This window comes from Ursus americanus, chromosome 31 (genome assembly GCF_024610735.1).
Source record: "Ursus americanus isolate L20-20 chromosome 31, mUrsAme1.1.p, whole genome shotgun sequence".
Taxonomy (NCBI): Eukaryota; Metazoa; Chordata; class Mammalia; order Carnivora; family Ursidae; genus Ursus; species Ursus americanus.
In genome coordinates, this window is record NC_142157.1 from 23,512,297 (window position 1) to 23,530,254 (window position 17,958).

The 17,958-nt window shown below is 45.2% G+C and overlaps 1 protein-coding gene across 4 annotated transcripts in view; it reads left to right on the plus strand.

Annotated features, from left to right (window-relative positions):
* The window catches only part of FAM171A1 (family with sequence similarity 171 member A1), a 125,530-nt gene that overhangs the window by 16,177 nt on the left and 91,395 nt on the right, over positions 1-17,958 (plus strand). Inside the window, exon 1 of one of the 4 annotated variants that reach the window (XM_087857668.1) lies at positions 320-1,129. The exons of 2 other annotated variants lie outside the window; for them this stretch is intronic. In XM_087857668.1, coding sequence (XP_087713794.1) covers positions 1,006-1,129 — 124 coding nt within the window. In that variant the 5' untranslated portion in view covers positions 320-1,005. Of the gene's footprint in view, positions 1-319; positions 1,130-17,958 lie in introns of those variants that run through there. One more of the 4 variants, XM_045787912.2, reaches the window with a different exon arrangement.

Genomic DNA, 17,958 nt, shown 5'->3' on the forward strand with positions numbered 1-17,958 from the left:
TTATATGTTTTACTCCTTATAATCCTGAGAAGTATTCAGGAAAGATTATTCCTTTTTACACATGGGACAAATGAAGTGTGGCTTGAAGTCATGTGCTGGTACAGCATGGAGATGATAATCCCACATACGTGCTCTTCCTCCCTTAGAGTGTCTCTCTCACTTGCTTTAGATACTCACACTCACTGTTTCAGTCGTGATTTCTGCACAGGGATTCTCCATTCGGAGCCACCCCATTCCTGGGCGCAGTCATGCTACCCACCAAGCATAGCTCACATGTTTATAATGAAAATAGGCATTATCAGTCATTTCTTATGACTCTAAGCTCTGGGGATCCAAAGATAATTAAGACCCAGCCCCTGCTTTTCAGGAACTCAAGCTCCCATGGGAGCAGCACAGACAAACAAAAAGCACTATAGGTAGGAGCAAAGCATCTAGGGGTGCAGAGAAGGGAATAAGTAACTGGGCAGTCGGGGAGGCTTGCCAGGGAAGTGGCTTGTGAGCTGGGGTTTTAAGGCTAAGAATCATGTGGATAAGTGGACGAAAGCACTCCCGGGGCCACACCACCGTCCATGTGAATTTTAGCTTTTTTGCAGTTTAAAGCATTTGAAAAAATGCTCCCCCCACCCCAACAAATAATCAGTGGAGTGGCGGAGCTTGCTAATAAACTCATATCTCATACTGCAGGGGCACGAGTCAGGGTATTATTCTAAGTCTGGGAACCGGTTGCCCTGTCTCATCTATCTTCCTCACCAAAATTATTACACATCCCCTTTTCCTGTTGATCCTGGTTGGCTGGTTAATCTTCAGCCAGATAGCCCAGCATCAAAGGGTCTGGTTTTCCCATCATTGCTTGCCTCAACCCTAGCCTCTGCTAATCTCATGGAATTTATTGAGGACACAGTTAGCTGTCTTTGTTACTGATCTCCGTCACTTTCTTTCTTCATTCTTGTCCTGCACTTTCAGTGGAGTTAATGGAAAGTATCCACACCACAGCAGCCAAAGGGTATGGAAAGTTCAACCTCTTCAAAGTTAACTTCATCAGCAGAAGAAGACTTTGAAAATCACCGTTTCACCCAGATCTCACTTAGTTTACATCGGGTTATTGACTGTGCACGGCTTATCTTTCCAGGTACTAAAAATGTGTGAGATAGGCAGCTGATGCTAATTATTTAGTGATGGGGGTGCCCAGCACTGACCCCTCCAGGGGTCCTCATGGACGCCATGGTAGAGGTGGCTCAGTGTGGGCAGAGGCTTCTTGGCAATCAGGAATGGCTGGGAGCTTCGTTGAATTCTCTTGCTCTTGTAAGAATTGAAAGGGAAGGGGCAGAGTGTGGTAGGGAGAACCTACGGTTTGAGTGCTGTTCATTTATTCACGCTCTTATTCACGGATATTTATTAAACTTATCCTATTATTTGTCAGGCAGTATAAAATAGACAAGGGGTCCCCACTCTTCCAGTTTACAGCTTAGTGGATGCAGTTAACCTCTTCAGTTAGTATATACTCAAGCCTGTTGAACATCTGTGTTTAGCATGGGTTGTGTGCATACCGGCTTGTTCTGTGCTTTATACCACACCAGCCCTCGCTCCTTCTGGGTGGTTCTAATTACATATCGTTTTCCTAGGTAACGCTCTAAGTGACTTCCTAGCTTGCTATGAAACACTGTTTTACTAATAAACGAATTGCCATTGTCACAAAAAGAGAGAGAGAGAAGAGAAAGGGAAAAACTACACAGTCATATCTAAAATTGAACTTGAGAAATATTTTCCATTTCCTCCTACCCTATTACTGTACATAATTTAAAGTTGACACTGCTTTAGATGGTAGTATGAAGCCAAACTGCTTTGAAAAATTAAGGCTAATGGATGAAGAAAAGGAAAACAGTTTTATTACTTAGAGCAAAGTTTAAATAAAACTGAAAAACATAAAATATAATGTAATGAAAGTAGTAGTTGATAATTTTCTGAGGCTCCTTGCTTGGTCTCCACGTTCCCTGTGGTTGTGGGGTGACCGTACAGAAAGCCAGCCAATCTTGCTCTTCTAACCACTCCTTCCCAGACTTCAAAGCAGATATGAGTCACTTGCTGGTCTTGTTAAATGCAGATTCTGGGTCAGTGGGTTTGGTGGGACCACTGAGATGCTGGAACTCTTACCATGCTGCTGGTCACTGGACCACACTTGAACTAGGGAGGCTGTTCACTGCACATCCTATCCTAATGTTTAAAGACAAACAGAGGCAGACCTGTTGGCTTTGGCTACTTCTTCCTTAGATTTTTAACTCCGCAGTAAAAGAAAGCTACCTAGAAAATTTATTCTCACCTATCCAAAGCCTAGCTTCAAGAGAGATAGGTAATTTAGTATATTCAAGTGTTGGGATGGAACCCAAATGACTTGGAAAGGATTGCACATCTTTTTTGAGGTAAGAATTCCCACTTGGTTGCTTCATTCATACAATTAAAATATTCATTTAGTATGTACTTCCTGTGTACATGATAAAAACCCTGCATAGCTCCTAGCGACTTTTGGTTTGGGAATCTTTAATCTGCTTCTCGCCAGTTTAGAGGTGGGCTACCTCTAGTCATGCTGCATATGTTTTTGACTCAATAAAAACTATTTCAAGGGAGCAACAGAAATACGGATACTGTCCTGATTCTAGTTTATACTTGATATTGAAATACCTTTTCATACTGTCTTCTGAAATGGAGTACGGCTGTTATAAACTGTGCTTGTGCATTTTTATTGGTTTTATATTAGTATGATCTTTAGTTTTGGGCAGATGGCATCTTGAATAAGTCATTTATTGCCTGCTGTTTGGGCTTGTTTTAATAAATAATAGTTGATTCTTGTTACTCGGATGGAGAGTCCCTGATTTTTTTCCCCATCATTTTTTTTAAGGAGTAACAAATGACTAGAGCTACGAGTCACTGTATTTGAAAGACATGGCTTTGGCCAGTGCGCTATACCAGCACCAGGCCATGCACTCTCCCTGGCTGCGTCTGCTCGCTCGTCCTGGTGTGGAAGGCAGTGCAGGCACTGCTGAGGCAATGGAATTCCTAAGTGGCCTTTTTGTAATTTATCTCCCTGGAGATTCTTGGCTGCCTGCAGAGTCCCAGAAGACCTTAGGGGGGCCTGTAAAATGATGATCTGTATGAGCGCTTGTCTTTCCAGATCATGGGGTTTTTATTTCTGTTTTTGTGTTTTTAAATGAGTGAGGTAGAGTTGAGTGCCCGAGTCCCTTTCCTCTTGAACTGTTCATCGTCTTGCCTCCGGAAGAAGTACCACTTGCCAGAGAAGAGCCAGGGTGCTCAGGAGTGAGCTTGAGACCCAGCCGGGCCCAGCGTGTTGGTACCGTAGGGAGTCAGGTTCATGGAAGGGGTGGCAGGAGGGAGAGGTTGAGAAAAGGCACCCCTAACCTGGGCACATCACGTTCCAGCTTTCAGTCCGGAGCGATGTCGTCAGCGTGCCCCAGCCTGTGGCTCCCTCTCCGTATCTTCTGCAGACCTGGAGGCCTCTCCCACCATAAGGACATACCTGTGAAAGGCCCCCCCCCCCAGGCTCCAGAGCCCCCTCAAGCTATTCATTTCTTCCATTCCACGGCCAGAAAAGCTGCTGTCTACACTCAATCTCTCCACTTAACTTACCCTCAGACTCACCCCGTAACTCTCTGCTGTCCATCTCTTGTCCCCGCCACTCAGCATAACCCCTTTTGCCAAAGCCCGTGCTTATTTCCCAGTCCACTCTCGTCTAACACTGGTACCGACATCTCCATGACATGCTGCCCCAGCTCCCACGGCGGTAGCGTCTCCTGGCTTCTCTCCTGCTAGGGCTGCTCTTTCTTAGTCCCCTTTGGGTCCCTCCTTTCCTCCACTTTCCCTTAAGAAAAAGCTGCAACCTAGGGTTCCATCCCTGAACCCCTCAGAGCATCTGCTCTACATTGGGGCCTCAGTTTCCAGCTGTCATCGGACACACCCCCACATCTTCCCCCTCCCCAGCCCCTGGGTTTTAGTTGTGGGGTGTCTTCGTTCATGGGAGTCTAGCGTGCTTGCTTTGTGGAGCCTTCATACCAACCTTACTGCTCTTGTCCAAGTGCTCTGGCCTGACTGACTCGTCTTCACTCTTCTAGAACATCAGGCACCAGCCCCTTCAGGAGCCGTCTCCGGTTCCCCCGTCCCGCCCCGGGTCTGTGTGCATACCTTTGCTATTTATTCAACAAATATTTACTGAATGCTTCAGTATTCTGGGCACTGTTCTAGGTGCTGATGGCACAGCAGAAAACTCTTCCCGCCCTGTATGCAGCGGTTGTATGTACACGTCAGGAATCCGTCTGTCTCTCCGTGAGGCCAGAACGGCCGCTCCTCATCTGGTCCTCAGTCTGTGTTTGCTGAAAGAGCAAATCCGGTTACGCCAATTTTCTTCTCTCTTTCTATTGTGTCTTTCCTCCATCTCTCTCAGGAGCGAAAACAGGAAGTAGAACTTCATAATTACAAGATTAGCCAGATAAAATTTCATCACTGTTTCTGGTTTCTACATACAGTTTGTTGAACTTTCGTGTGTGAGTGTGGTACAGAGGGTGAGTTGAATGCTTCCTTTGTTTGATAAATTTGCTCAGCTGCAGCCAACAACAAAAGTTTCTCTTCTGCTGTGTCCTTTGTTCAGAGCTGAAGAACTCCGTTCTTTGAAAAGTCACTGAGAGAGAGGGCTGTTCTGCTTATATCGTATTCTAGGTAGCCCCTGTGCCTATGACTACCAAAGCATTTTGCTGGGAAACGAACACAGGGTTTTCAATGTTTATATCTTGTAATACCATCGTCCCTTTCTCCCAAAACAGAGTAACACAAAGCAAGAAAGCCAGACCATTTATTTGGGGGCCATTACCAGTGGAGCTGCCAGATAAAATACAGGACACTCAGTTAAGGGGCATTTCATGAACCATGAGAGACTATGGACTCTGGGAAACAAACTGAGGGCTTCAGAGGGGAGAGGGGTGGGGAAATGGGATAGACTGGTGATGGGTATTAAGGAGGGCACGTATTACATGGAGCACTGGGTGTTATACGCAACTAATGAATCATTGAACTTTACATCAAAAACCAGGGAAGTACTGTATGGTGAATAACATAATAAAAAATATTATTAAAAAAAGGGGGGGCATTTCAGACAAACAATAACTTTTTAGTATAAATACGCCCAAATGTTGCATGGGACACAATTACATGAAAAATTATTTGTTGCTCATCTGAAATTCAAGCATAACTGGACAGCCTGCATTTTTATTCACTAAATCTGGCAACCCTTATCGCTGGCAGAAGGCGGTTGTAAGGATTAACCATTTTTAGCCCTCATTTCCGTCATGGTGATTTTCAGAGGAGCGTCTCAGTATTTGGTGGCGGCTGCAGCCTTTGCCACCTTTAATCTCAGCTGCACTCTGAAACACTCCTCGACCCTGATTAAGCTGAAGGAACAGGGAGAAGAAGTCTTCCTCCTTCACCACACCTCCTTCAACCTGGAGGCGTGACACCAGGCGTTAAAATGTTGGTTGGTTGGAAAGGTGAGATCACAAATGTCAACCCAGTCTTCCATCCTTGAGGTTGCTTCCTGCTCCAAAAGTGGGAATTGTCTGATACGTAAATATATTCAGTTCAGCAGTAATTTATTAAATATTCATTTGGAAGGCAGAGTGGGGGAACCCATGTCCACCTTCAAGATGCTCACAGTCTTTGGAGGAACAAAAGCACTCCCCGGGGGGCTCCACCCTGAGTGGACATTGTAATTACCCAGGAGCATCACCAGGACTTACCCCAGAGACTTGAGTCCAAGGTCTAGTGGGGCCTGAATATGGGGAGTTTTTCCAAAAGCCCTCTCTGATTCTGGTATCAGCCAGAGTTGAGCCACGCTGAGTTTCAGCATTGTGTGTTGTCTGGAAATATTCTCTGAGGACCAGTGTGGAAATAAGTGACAGAACCTTTGCTTATGGAGTAAACACAGGACAGGTTTAATTCTGGGCCATGACTCTAAGGTGAGGCTTCCAAGTGGCCCAAATGATCAGAAGAAACCCATGTGTACATTTTAAAAATCATGTATGAATGGGACTGGAGAGGGTCTGACTTGGCATACTGGAGTGTCTCAGATTGGAGTTAAAATTTTATGGGAGCTGTATTCATGCTTATTTTCCATTTGTCATCAGTCCTTCATTCTGTGCAGTTTGCGGCTGTAATTGGAGGGGCATTAACCTGAGGTGGTTAAGGTGATGAATGTGAAGGCGAGTCTAATTGCATGCCAGCACTGACTGATACAGCCTTGTGTCAGGGACCCTCGCTGAAGGTTGCACAACGAATGGAGGAGCCAGGAGGCTGATTAGACCCTTTTCCAATCAGAGTGCCTCCTAATTAGGTTAACAAACTTATCTTATTGCTAAAAGTCTTGAGGGGCAGCTCCCAGGAAGAAGTGGGCTGGTTTGGTCAGCAGATAGCCTGTGGCTTGCACCCCACATCAGTGTGTCCTCAAGGACCTTCTTCATGTGAATCTGGGGCACTCATTAAATATGCAGAGCCTGGGCCTAGCCTCATGGCTGGGGGATCAGGATCTCTGGGGGTGGGCCTACAAACCCAGAAAATAACACCTGTGGTTCTGATGCTGACGTCATGGGGTTGGTCTGAGCAGTGTTTTGACCACAGCAGACTCTAAAGTCAGATGGGGACAGAAGCTGGCCATTGTTTTTATTACTGTTGTTGTTGTTGTTGTTAATGCGGACCTCCCTCTGAAGCGGTGGTGTCTGACTCTCCCTTTGCAGAAGGCTCCCTTGTCCTCCGTGCTGTGCCTGGGGATCTCACGGACAACCTCAGAAGTACAAGTGTGTGCAGGGCTGTCTCCTGCTCCGTGGAGTAGCTGCCAACTTGTGCACACTTTGTCTCTCTGCCATGAGGCCATGCAAGCACTTGTCCCCCTTTGATTCTTTCTTTCTATTGCTTTGAAGGCAGATTGATTTTTTTTTTTTACTATGAGCAGAGTCATCCACATTTAGCTCACAAGTAATTTAATGTATTTAACATAGATCTTCATTAATGCACAGTGGAGCTAAAAATAGGAGAGTGGCTGTTACCCGCAATTAAAAAAATAAGGAAACTATTAAATAAAGTTTTTAATGTATCTTGTGAAGCCTCTTTATTTATTGCAATTTGGATTTTATAGTGACTTGGAGAATGGCTTCAGTCAGCTGAAAATAGAACGTCTTACACAAATTAGGTGCGTAAACCGGCAGTTCTCAAATAGGACTTTTTGTGAGCCAAGCAGAGGTGTTTTGATACCAAAAATGGAATACTTGGGACTTTTTCCAGGTTGTACTAGAAATTATTGTAGTTTAAATTTTTTCTAGCAGTCTATGCTGCTTATCTCAATTAGAACCTTTTATAAGATGAATTCTGTCTTACCCCAAATTGTGAACTTCAGGTTGGATGCACCCAGAAATCCGATTTCACTACTGCCTCTAGGAGTCCTGCCATCCGAGGAGATTGTCAGCTATTGGCATAAGCAAGATTGCAAATGTAAAAGCACTAGACTCTATTTTCGAGTGACTTCACTTATATTGAAAATGCTGATAAATGGTTACAAATTAGATGCACCCTCCCCCTCCCCCACCTCACACTCTTGCTTGTTACTCTGGGCCCGTATCAACCATCATCTCCTCAAGAGACTTCTCTGTAGGGTCACTTAGCACTTTGTACAGCTGCCATCATGTCACCTGCCGTGTCTCCTACTTAGGCGCCCCTCTCTGCTCCATTCCCACTACCCGGGTATACCCACTCTCAAAGCCTGCAGAAATGCTTATCCTCAATTGACTGTTCTATTTACGGCATACGCCACCAGGGGCACAAGTCTGTGCGAGAGGCCATAGAGTGAGTTGTAGGTCCTCGCCGTTCTCTGGACAGGATACTGACTCAGAGTGTTCACGAGCATTGTGTGTGGGATTTGCTGCTTGCTGGAACGCGGGGGTCGAGGACAAAGGCAAGGGTGGGCACTGACGGGGGCAGCAGGATGTTTGACATGGTGGGCTTCACATTTGCAGACTGAGCCCAAAGTTCTGCAACACATAGGACCTTGCAGTGATCTTGTGGCAGAAAGTTCACTATTGTGGGCCCTGAGTTTGATGTGTGAGGGGAGTCCTGTAGCTCTGAGGGAGGCCAGCAGCTCGACTTTGTACCCATCAGCCGTCTCCGTCCTCCCTGGCCTTTGCACAAGCACAAATGACAAGATCCTTCCTGCCTTTCCCTAAAAATTAACTCTTGAGGAGCTGTCAGTCCATACTGATACAAACAAACGAATCAATGAGTGAGTGAGAGAGGGGAGAAGAGACAGATCCCCTCTGCAGAAGAATCCCAGATAAATGACTTGGATACTGTGTCGTCAAGGAGGGGTAACAAAACCACCAGCCCCTCAAGTGGGGGTCGTGCATAGTGAACTTCCTTTCGAAGAGGGTGGTATGGAAAAGGGGGTGTAAGTCTACAGTTACTTGACAAACAGGTGATAAAGGTCAACATCAGTAGCAATGAGCCATGTTGATAGTAAGTCCCCTTGCCCCGGTATGATGAGAATGCCACTTTACCTCTGGGGTCTTCCTCCCCAAATCCTTAGCCCCAGTCTAACCATGAGAAAAACATCTGACAAACCCAAATTGAGGGACATTTTACAAAATGCCTACCAGGAGTCCTCAAAACTGTCCAGGTCATCAAGAACTAGGAAAGTCACAGCCAAGAGGAGCCTGAGGAGACCTGACCACTAAGTGTCCTGGGGTACCTGGATCAGGAGGACAGTAGGGGAAGCTCAGGAATCTGAGTAAAGTATGGGCTCTGGTTCATTAATTGTAACAAATGTACCGTTCTAATACAACAGGTTAATAATTGGGGAAACGGGGTGAGAGGTATGTGGGAACTAGCTATACTGTCTTCGCAATTTTTCTATAAGTCTGAAAGTGTTCAAAAATCAAAAGTGTCTTAAAAAATAAAGTAAGCCCCAAGGAGGAAGGTATCTGTTGGTGCTGGAGATGGAAGTGAAGCGGTTTTAGAAGGTGATGCTTATTAGCTAAAAATACACATTTTATGGGAGAAAATATATGCCATAATTGAATTCAGGGACTGTTAATACTCGCAGAATATGTTCCTCACAGATGTCATCGGGCTCTTCGGCTTGGATTTCAGATAAGATGTATATAAAATATTAGGTCTCTGTTGTGAACTTATTTACTTAAGGACATTAACAAGTATAATAAAGGCCGAAAACGTCAAAACAGATCATGTGCCATAACAACAGAGCAGAAGCAGAAACATCATTAATGACTCTGCTAATTGCTCTTTCCTTTATTAGTTGGCATTCATTCTGTAGTCTGACATTACATCACGAGTATTATTTATTTTTATACCTATCAGGAAAGAGCCTGAAAAATGGTGACTTTCCCCCTCAGCTGTTCCAGGCCCGAATCGGAACAAGATGAAGTTCGTCTGGTGTGGGGAGAGGGATCGGGTTTAGGACCCCGGAACTGTTAGCATTTCCCCCGCATGAAATCGCTTGTTTGCATACGCGAGATCCGGGCGCGCGTTCGTTTCCGTAGGTCTGAAGCATCCACCATCAGGTCACACTCATGCGCGTCTGACCTCAGCGTTAACTCCAAAGCGAGTGTTCCAGTGAAGATGTTTAACTGGACTCTTTATCCAGTGTACCTGCTACAGAGAGCATGTTGTCTTTTAAGTAGAAGTTTCTTTAAAAACCATGATAAGTGAGCCTTAACACTCTTGAAAGAGGGTGTTTCCACCCCCTTTTCCAAAGGCCTTCTACGCATTTACTCTAAAGATACTCTGTGGATATTCTGTTCACTTGAAGCTGCCAAAAGGACTGGTGATATGAACCGTAGTTCATACCAGAAAAGTTTCAGGTTCTAGTATGAAGCTACAGGTAAAAGCTCATTTGCTTACATTTCTTCCTGAAGATTTCGTCCTCCACTAATTTCTGCTGTGACTTCTTGACTCAGGGACCCAAATTTTTTTGTAAAGAGGATTCATCAAGTAATCTCACTGAGGGAAATACAGTTTATCAGGTAACTTTGGGTTTAGTAAAAGATGAAAATGTATCCGTTTTTAACACATCGATATGTATTGGTAATTAATAGTCAACATGTATCGTGTTAAGCATGCTGCACGTAACTTTTCTCTTTCAATACTAGCAAAAGTCTGTACCGCCCCTCTTTTTGCGAACAGAACCCCAGTTTTGTTCAGGTGCCAGAGTAGGTGGGCTCATCCTCAGGGCTGGGTCCTGGCACAGGTGTGACAGCATATCCCAGTCCACTTTTGCTTCCTGATACTTGGCAGGTGTGTGGGGAAAGGGAGCCCTGTCACCCCCTCCCTTTCTTTCTGCTGGACACTTGTGATGACCCACGCTCCAGTGATGACACTTTTGACTAGAAAGTGACAAAACACCAACCTGCTGAGGGTAGTTCACGAGACCCCTGGAAAGAATCCGAGTTTTTGGCAACACCACCGAGCAGCTAAGCTGGGCCAGCAACTGCTGCCCCAAGACTTCCTGTTCTTTGAGAAATGTAAACCCCTATTCACTTAAGCCACCACTAGCCGGGGTGCCTACTGCTTGCAGACTGAAGCATCCTTAACCGAAGCTGCCATCTCATCCCGGCTCTACATGGGTGAGAAGGAGGGGTTCCCCAGGTGAGCCCCTTTCCTGGGATTGCATGACTCCAAGCAGCAGAACAAGGAATCGAACACAGCTCCAGCCCCCAAACTCTCACACTTAAACCACGAACGCGTGCCTTTTCTCCAAGGTAGGGCTTTGAACCTTTCTCGAAGATAGGTGAACAAACCTGATCGTAAATGAAGCTGTTTCTAAGGCATTTGTGGTAGCTGCCTGCCTTCCTTTTTTTAGAAAGCCACCAATCCTAGTGGACTAGGACCCCACCCTTAAGACCTCATTTAACCTTAATCACCTTTTAAAATCCCCATCTCAAAATACAGTCACGTTGGAGGTTAGGGCTTCAATGTAAGAATTTGAGGGTGACACAGATCAGTCCATAGCACACCCCCATATGGTGACCCTGGAGAAACAAGGAGTCTCGCCAAGCCCAGTGCTGGCATTGTCTCTGAACTTAACACTTTGAAGCCCAGCTGTGGTCCTGTCATCAGACTCAGACCTGTGCAGAGCAACCTCGCCACCCCTGTGGGTACCACTCCTCAGATTGCTCAGCACTGACTTGAGAACCCCAGGATTCCAGCTCTCAGGGTAGCTAGACAAAGGGTTTTAAAGTGTTATCTTCATGGGGCACCCGGGTGGCTCAGTTGGTTAAGCATCTGCCTCCGGCTCAGGTCATGGTCCCAGGGTCCTGGGATCGAGCCCTGCATCAGGGTCTGCACTCAGCATGGAGTCTGCTTTTCCCTCTCCCTTTGCCCCCCTCCCACTCATACTCTCTTTCTCTCAAATAAATAAGCAAAATCTTTAAAAAAAAAAAAAAAAGCAATCTTCTTAAAGAAAAGTCAGGGAGAAGTTTTATTTCCATCATCAGTTTCCCACCTTGCCTATGGGTGTTGGGCATAGACCTTTAGAACAGTCGGTTTGAGCTTGTCCTTGGGGAAGACATCAGGGTCTCTTCAGACGGAGCCACAACCTGAACTCAAGTGCATTTTAAGAATAGGAAAGTAGATGTGGTTAGGTCAGTCTCCACCATGTTTAGAAAGTTTAGTGCTAGATGGTGATCTCTAAACCCTTGAATTTGAGAGCCTATTTCCTATCAAAATGGTTTGTATCCCCCCCATAACCATTGCCTACACAGTATCATTGAGCAGGGATAATATGTTGATCGTTTGAGTGTCTCACAGTGTACATTCAATCGCATTTCAGTACCTGAAACCCTTTTTCTACAGAGCTGAAAATAATGGCAGGGACTGTCCAGGATTTCCCCGATTCTGCCTAGACACCGCCACAGCATAGGCCCACGTTGATTATAAAGCACAAATTTTTTCAGTCCACAGAAGATGTTTTGCACGTGGCTTTGCACTCTTGTAAACTCCACAGCCGCCCCCCACCACTGGTCACTGCTGATCTTCAAGCCCCGGGTCAGCAGCTTTGTCCTCAGGGCACCTGGGGGGCTCAGTCGGTTGAGCGTCAGACTCTTGTTTTCAGCTCAGGCTGTGATCTCAAAGTCATGAGATCGATTCCTGCGTCAGGCTCCGTGCTCGGTGGGGAGTCTGCTTGTGCGCGCTCGCTCTCTCTCTCTCAAATAAATAAATCTTAAAAAAAAAGAAAGAAGAAGCTTTGCCCTCTTGCATGTGGAAGGCAAATACATTTTACTGATAAAACTGCCCTATTTGGTCCTCCTTTTACTCCCTTATTTTTGTGTGTGTGTGTGTGTATGTGTCTCTCTGTCTGTCTAGGTCTTCCTCAGCCCAGCCTTGCCTCAAGAGGGACATAGAGAAAACACCAGTGACCCCTTTCAGCCTTGGGTGACAGTTCTGCCCCAGATGGTGGCCTTGAATCCTGGCTTGTGGCTGTAGGCCTCCCTCTCTCCCAGCTCTGTTTTGGAGGGTACCATGCTCTGAATAACACCCTTTTCATTGTTGCTCCCCCCTCTCTCCGAATAGCGCATTGTCAACGCAGGTCTAAATTAAGGATTTCACAGTGGTCTCTCAGGAGGACCTCTGATACCAGATGCTGTATTAAGTTCCCAATTCTTGAGTAAGAGTCTGAGGGCAGTTACAAAGAGTAAAAGAATTTCTCTGTATTACCAGTCCACTAACAAAAGCTTAAACGCATCAAAAACTTGAGTCTACTAGAAGATAAACATGAACCTAACCTTTTTTATTATCAATTTTAGGAATTCATTCCTACTTTCCCCTTGACTTTTTAATCTATATTTGAGGAAAAAAAGCATTCTCTCTATATATACATACTTTTACTCTGCCCTGATGGAAACAAAGATATAGTTTTGAACAAGTTTAGCATTTTATTTTTCAAATTTCAACATTATTGCTATATAGAAGTACACATCTTATAAATGTTTAGTTGCTTTTAAAATTTAATAATCTCCTTTGGCCATTGTTTTGTTTTCTGTTTGAACATCCTGATGACTACTTCAGGATCGTGATTTTTTATTTATTTATTTATTTATTTATTTATTTATTTATTTATTTATTTATTTATTTTAAGATTTTATTTATTTATTTGACAGAGATAGAGACAGCCAGCAAGAGAGGGAACACAAGCAGGGGAATGGGAGAGGAAGAAGCAGGCTCATAGCGGAGGAGCCTGATGTGGGGCTCGATCCCATAACGCTGGGATCACACCCTGAGCCGGAAGGCAGACGCTTAACCGCTGTGCCACCCAGGCGCCCCAGGATCGTGATTTTTTAAATTTATCTTTTAGCAAAAAAAAAAACCACCTCTCCATTAAGCAAATAGATTTCTTACAGCATAATTTTTCATATAAATTTATTGTTTAAAAGTTTTTTTTCTTTTTACCTTTTGACCCCCTTCACCCATTTCTCCACCCCACCCCTGCTGCCTCTGGCAACTACCAGTCTCCTCTCAGTATGTATGAGCTTGTTTTTGTTTGGGTTTTTTGTTTGTTTTTTTTTTTAGATTCTACTATAAGAGGTCATATGTCTGACTTACTTCATTTAGCATAATACCCTCGAGGTCCACCCACGTTGCAAATGGCAAGATTTTATTTTTTTTCATGGCTGAGTAATATTCTCTGTGTGTGTGTGTGTGTCGAACATTCTATAAATGCATTGTCACATTTTGTTAATTTTAGTGAACTATTCCAACAGATTATAAACAAATGGTTAATAGCTGTAGTAGCTACAAATGTTTTATTCACTGAAGTTTCTGTAAGTCAGTTATTTAAAGTTTAAGAGATGCCATCCCCTACCTCCTGATACCTAGAGCAGTGTTGGTTCTGGGAGTATTTATCAGCCAGTAAGTGGTGTGCAAGGAGATTGATCCCAGCTCCTCTTTGATCATGGAACGAAATTCTGAAATCCGAGGTCAGAGAATATTTTCCATTTTTCTAGGGCTCTATTTCTCATTAAAGAGGGAGGGGCTGTAGAAAAACCTTATTGCCGTTAAACCACTCCTCAAAAGGGACTGTAAAGAGAAAACTTAGTCTTATTGAAGCCAGAATAACAGAGCTGTAACATCTGGGTGAGTTCATTTGTAGTGCCGTGTTTCGGATCAGGAATACACAGAAAAATCAGAAGCCGTAGGTCTGGGAGGAGGACTTCCCTGGGAGAAGGGGCTCTGGATATCCAGGAGACAGATATGAAAACCAGGCTAGTGATTCTGGTAGGAAGGCTGATGATGAGATCTTGAGTGTTGAGATGGGTCTCCAGCCAGAGAGCAAGAGGACAGTGACCAGGAGGCTGAGAAGCTATTCGGGGCAGGGGGGATGGAGGCAAGGGGGAGAGTTTTAAAGGTATGTGTGGCCCCCAACCCCAGACCCCAGGGGTGGGAAGCTCCGGAAGGAATGTGATGCTAAGCATGGACAGACTTCGCCCAGGAGCCAGACTTAGGAGCTGTAAGGAGAGCAGCTGGGGGCTGCAGGGAGCAGCGTTAGATGGCGACGTGCAGTTCATCTCGTGGTGTGCTTGATGATGACATGAAAGCTGTTGTATGTGCTCGAGCTCTGCACTGGCGATGTTGAGCGGGGGCGGGATGTGGGGGGCATTGATCATCTGGCTTGGAACATCCGTTAATAGATTCTGGTCCCTTTTTCTTACCATGAACACTGTAAGATTGCAAAGTGATTCCAAACTGTTCTCCCTACCTAGACCCAGACCCAGACCGAGACCCCGGCCAATTAGCTGAAATTCATTGCTCCCAACCAACCTGTTCCTCAGATAAACTTTGAAGAGACTTGTGAGGGGGACCAGGAGGAGGGAACAGATGAGTCAAATCACAGAGGATAAAGGAACAGAGGAGCAGCTGGAACACTCAGGACCCTCTTCGAGCCTGGGCTGGGAGGCCCCAGGACTTGATTTGTGTTAGAAAGCCTACATTTATGAGTTTGTTAATGACACTTGGTGTTGCAGGTTGGTGAGTTCTGTCTTGCATATGTAGACTTTGTATTCAAATCATCACTTCTACACGATAAGACTGGAAAACCATTTACGTATATATCATACAGAAACTTTGCGCAAGCAGCCCCCATATCAGAATCTGTCCTGTGGAAAAATGTAGTCCTATCTTTACTGGAATCCAGCCAGCACTGAGAAGTATAAACTCTCTGGCTTAAAGAGAATAAAAGGGAACCGTTGGGCATCACTGAAACTGAGAAAATTCCAAGTAAACTAAATATTGTTTACTCATGTCCTAGAAATGAAGACACCAGATCAATGCTTGGTTATGTCTCTAAAAAGTTGAGCTTAAAATACAAATGCCTCCAAATGCTAGTACAAGTTTTTAGTGTTTCTAGGTGATTATACTTGAGTTCCTAAATCTTAATTGTGTTTCTTTAAAAATTCAAAATCAATGCCGTTATCAGCATACAGGAGCTTGTATTTGAGTTTTGAATGTGGGTATTCCAAGTAATTTCCACCCCAAGCCTTGTGCCCCAAGGGGCTGAGACATGGCTGCCGGAGCTGGGAGTGTGATGAAAGAGTGTGTTTCTGGAGCTCATTTTAAATATGTAGATGTTGGTTGTTCCATTTTCAGATTGTTTGTTTCTTACTCTTCTTCTCTTACACGATGTATGAAGATTTCTTTGGTGTCTGCCCACTCTCCTTGATAGGCAGAAGATACTTCCAACACTGGGAGGGACAAGGCAGTAGAAATGGTAGAAGGGTCCTTCGGATCTGAGTTAGAAAACCTAGATCTTCCATCTCCTGGCTCCTCCAACTTTTGATTCTTATGAACTTGAGGAAACTACTCAACTTTGGCAGACCTCGGTTCCTTCCTTTGCAGTACAGAGCTGATAACGCCTCCGGGGCCCCGAGGAATGCAGTTACGTTCCAGTGAGGTCATGCGTGTGGAAGCATGCTGCACAGGCTCTGCGTGTCGACACGCTTCTTCTCAATGAGTGCTTCCCAATGGGCAATGGTGGCGAAGGAGGTTAATAAAAGACCGCCTGCGGGTGGCATTTGCATTTGTGCCAAAAGGAATTAACTGAAAAGCTTTTGATTGGTATACTGCTTTTGTCTCATTATTAGGGTGACCTTATTAATAATGACTGAAAGAAGTTTTTGTGCTAATCTGTGGAATCTGATGATCTGTCAGCTCTCTCCCCTGCACTAGTACACAGAAGCTCTTCTGCTCTTTCTCTTTCATTTCCATTTGCCCAGTCCGTGGCTCCCAAAGAAACGGTCCTGTGCCACTGTAAAAATATCAGAAAACCTGGGGCGCCTGCGTGGCGCAGTCCTTAAGCGTTTGCCTTTGGCTCAGGGCGTGATCCCTGTGTTCCGGGATCAAGTCCCGCATCAGGCTCCTCCGCTGGGAGCCTGCTTCTTCCTCTCCCACTCCCCCTGCTGTGTTCCCTCTCTCGCTGGCTGTCTCTCTGTCAAATAAATAAATAAAATCTTTAAAAAAAATATCAGAGAATCTATGGGAAAATAATTCAGTCTGGAATAGACCGAAGCTTATTATTTATATCAGCCATCTCTGAGAAGGAAAATATCTACCAAGCAAATTAAACCTGTAGACATTGTTCAGCCATTTGCAGTGTTTTCTATGCAATGAAGAAAGTGCTTTTCTTAAATGCCTTCTGCACCCACGACCCTTTAGGTTACAAGTAGAAAGAAATGCAACTCAAGGCTGAGAGTTTCATGAAATTTGGTTTATGAACCTAAAAAGCCAAAAGGCACAGTGCTGGGCCCAACAGATATTAATCTGGCTTAGCAATGCTGCTAAATGTCCTCGTTTCTTTTCTCTACCTGCTTTGCTTTCCGTGGTGTCAGCCTTATTCTAAGGGTCTCCCCTTGTGATCCTAAAAGTGGCTTCTGGTGGGTCATGGTACCCTATATACCACTGTTCCCAGCATCTCCAGAAGTTCTGTCATGCATTCTTACAGGATCTGCTCAGGTCATGTGCCCAGGACAGAAATCATGGGGGTCCAGGGGAACGGGCTATGCCAGTGGCCATAATCCGGATCATGGATATCACCCCTGGAGCCAGATGGAATCTCCACAGGATAATGGGGACGCCCAGTCAGCAGAGGTCTCCCTGTGGCCCTTTCCTGTTCATTGTGGATGGTTGGTCAGGATTCCTGCTGATAAACTCTTAGTTTCTAGTTCGAGTTAGTATTCATATTTTAAACTCAGAAATGAGTATCTGTTAAAAACAATACACGGCCCTTGGTTTTTCACATTGCTCTGTACTCTGCATCCAGATTCTCAGTCTTCCTTCCCGAGTCGCCACGCTTAAGGACTTCTTTCACCTGTGACCCTATCACAACCTCTCGGTCATGGGCACTCACTGCTGCAGGGGTTTGGCCAGGGCTCCTTGCTCATGTTATGACCAAGGGTGAATTACTGACCCTCTGAGCCACAGGTTCTCTGTGAAATGTGCCCTCCTTACAGGGTTGTTTAGAAGATTTTCTGAGATGATGTACCAAGGAGCAGCTCAGTGATGGACATGTGGTTTCTGACCTCCACCATGATAGAAGCCAAGCCTGCTGGTGCCCTGGGGATACCTGCTTTGCTGGATGCTAGAACCGGCGGTGGAGACGCTTGCCAGGGCCTGAGCTGTTTGAACACAGGATTGCCAAATCCCCGGGGCTAGGTAGGGATTGGAGCAAAAATCAGCGAGGAAATCAAGGAAGCCGATGAAGGAGGGATATGACCTCGACCAAGCAGAAGCAGCCAGACTCCTATCCTGCTGCAGCACGAGAAGCCCCGAGTTTAGGCTAAGCCTGTTGCAGGAGAGGGGTGGGGTACAGAAAGAGCCAAGTAGCTTCAGCGGTCCTTAGGGGTATCCTATATT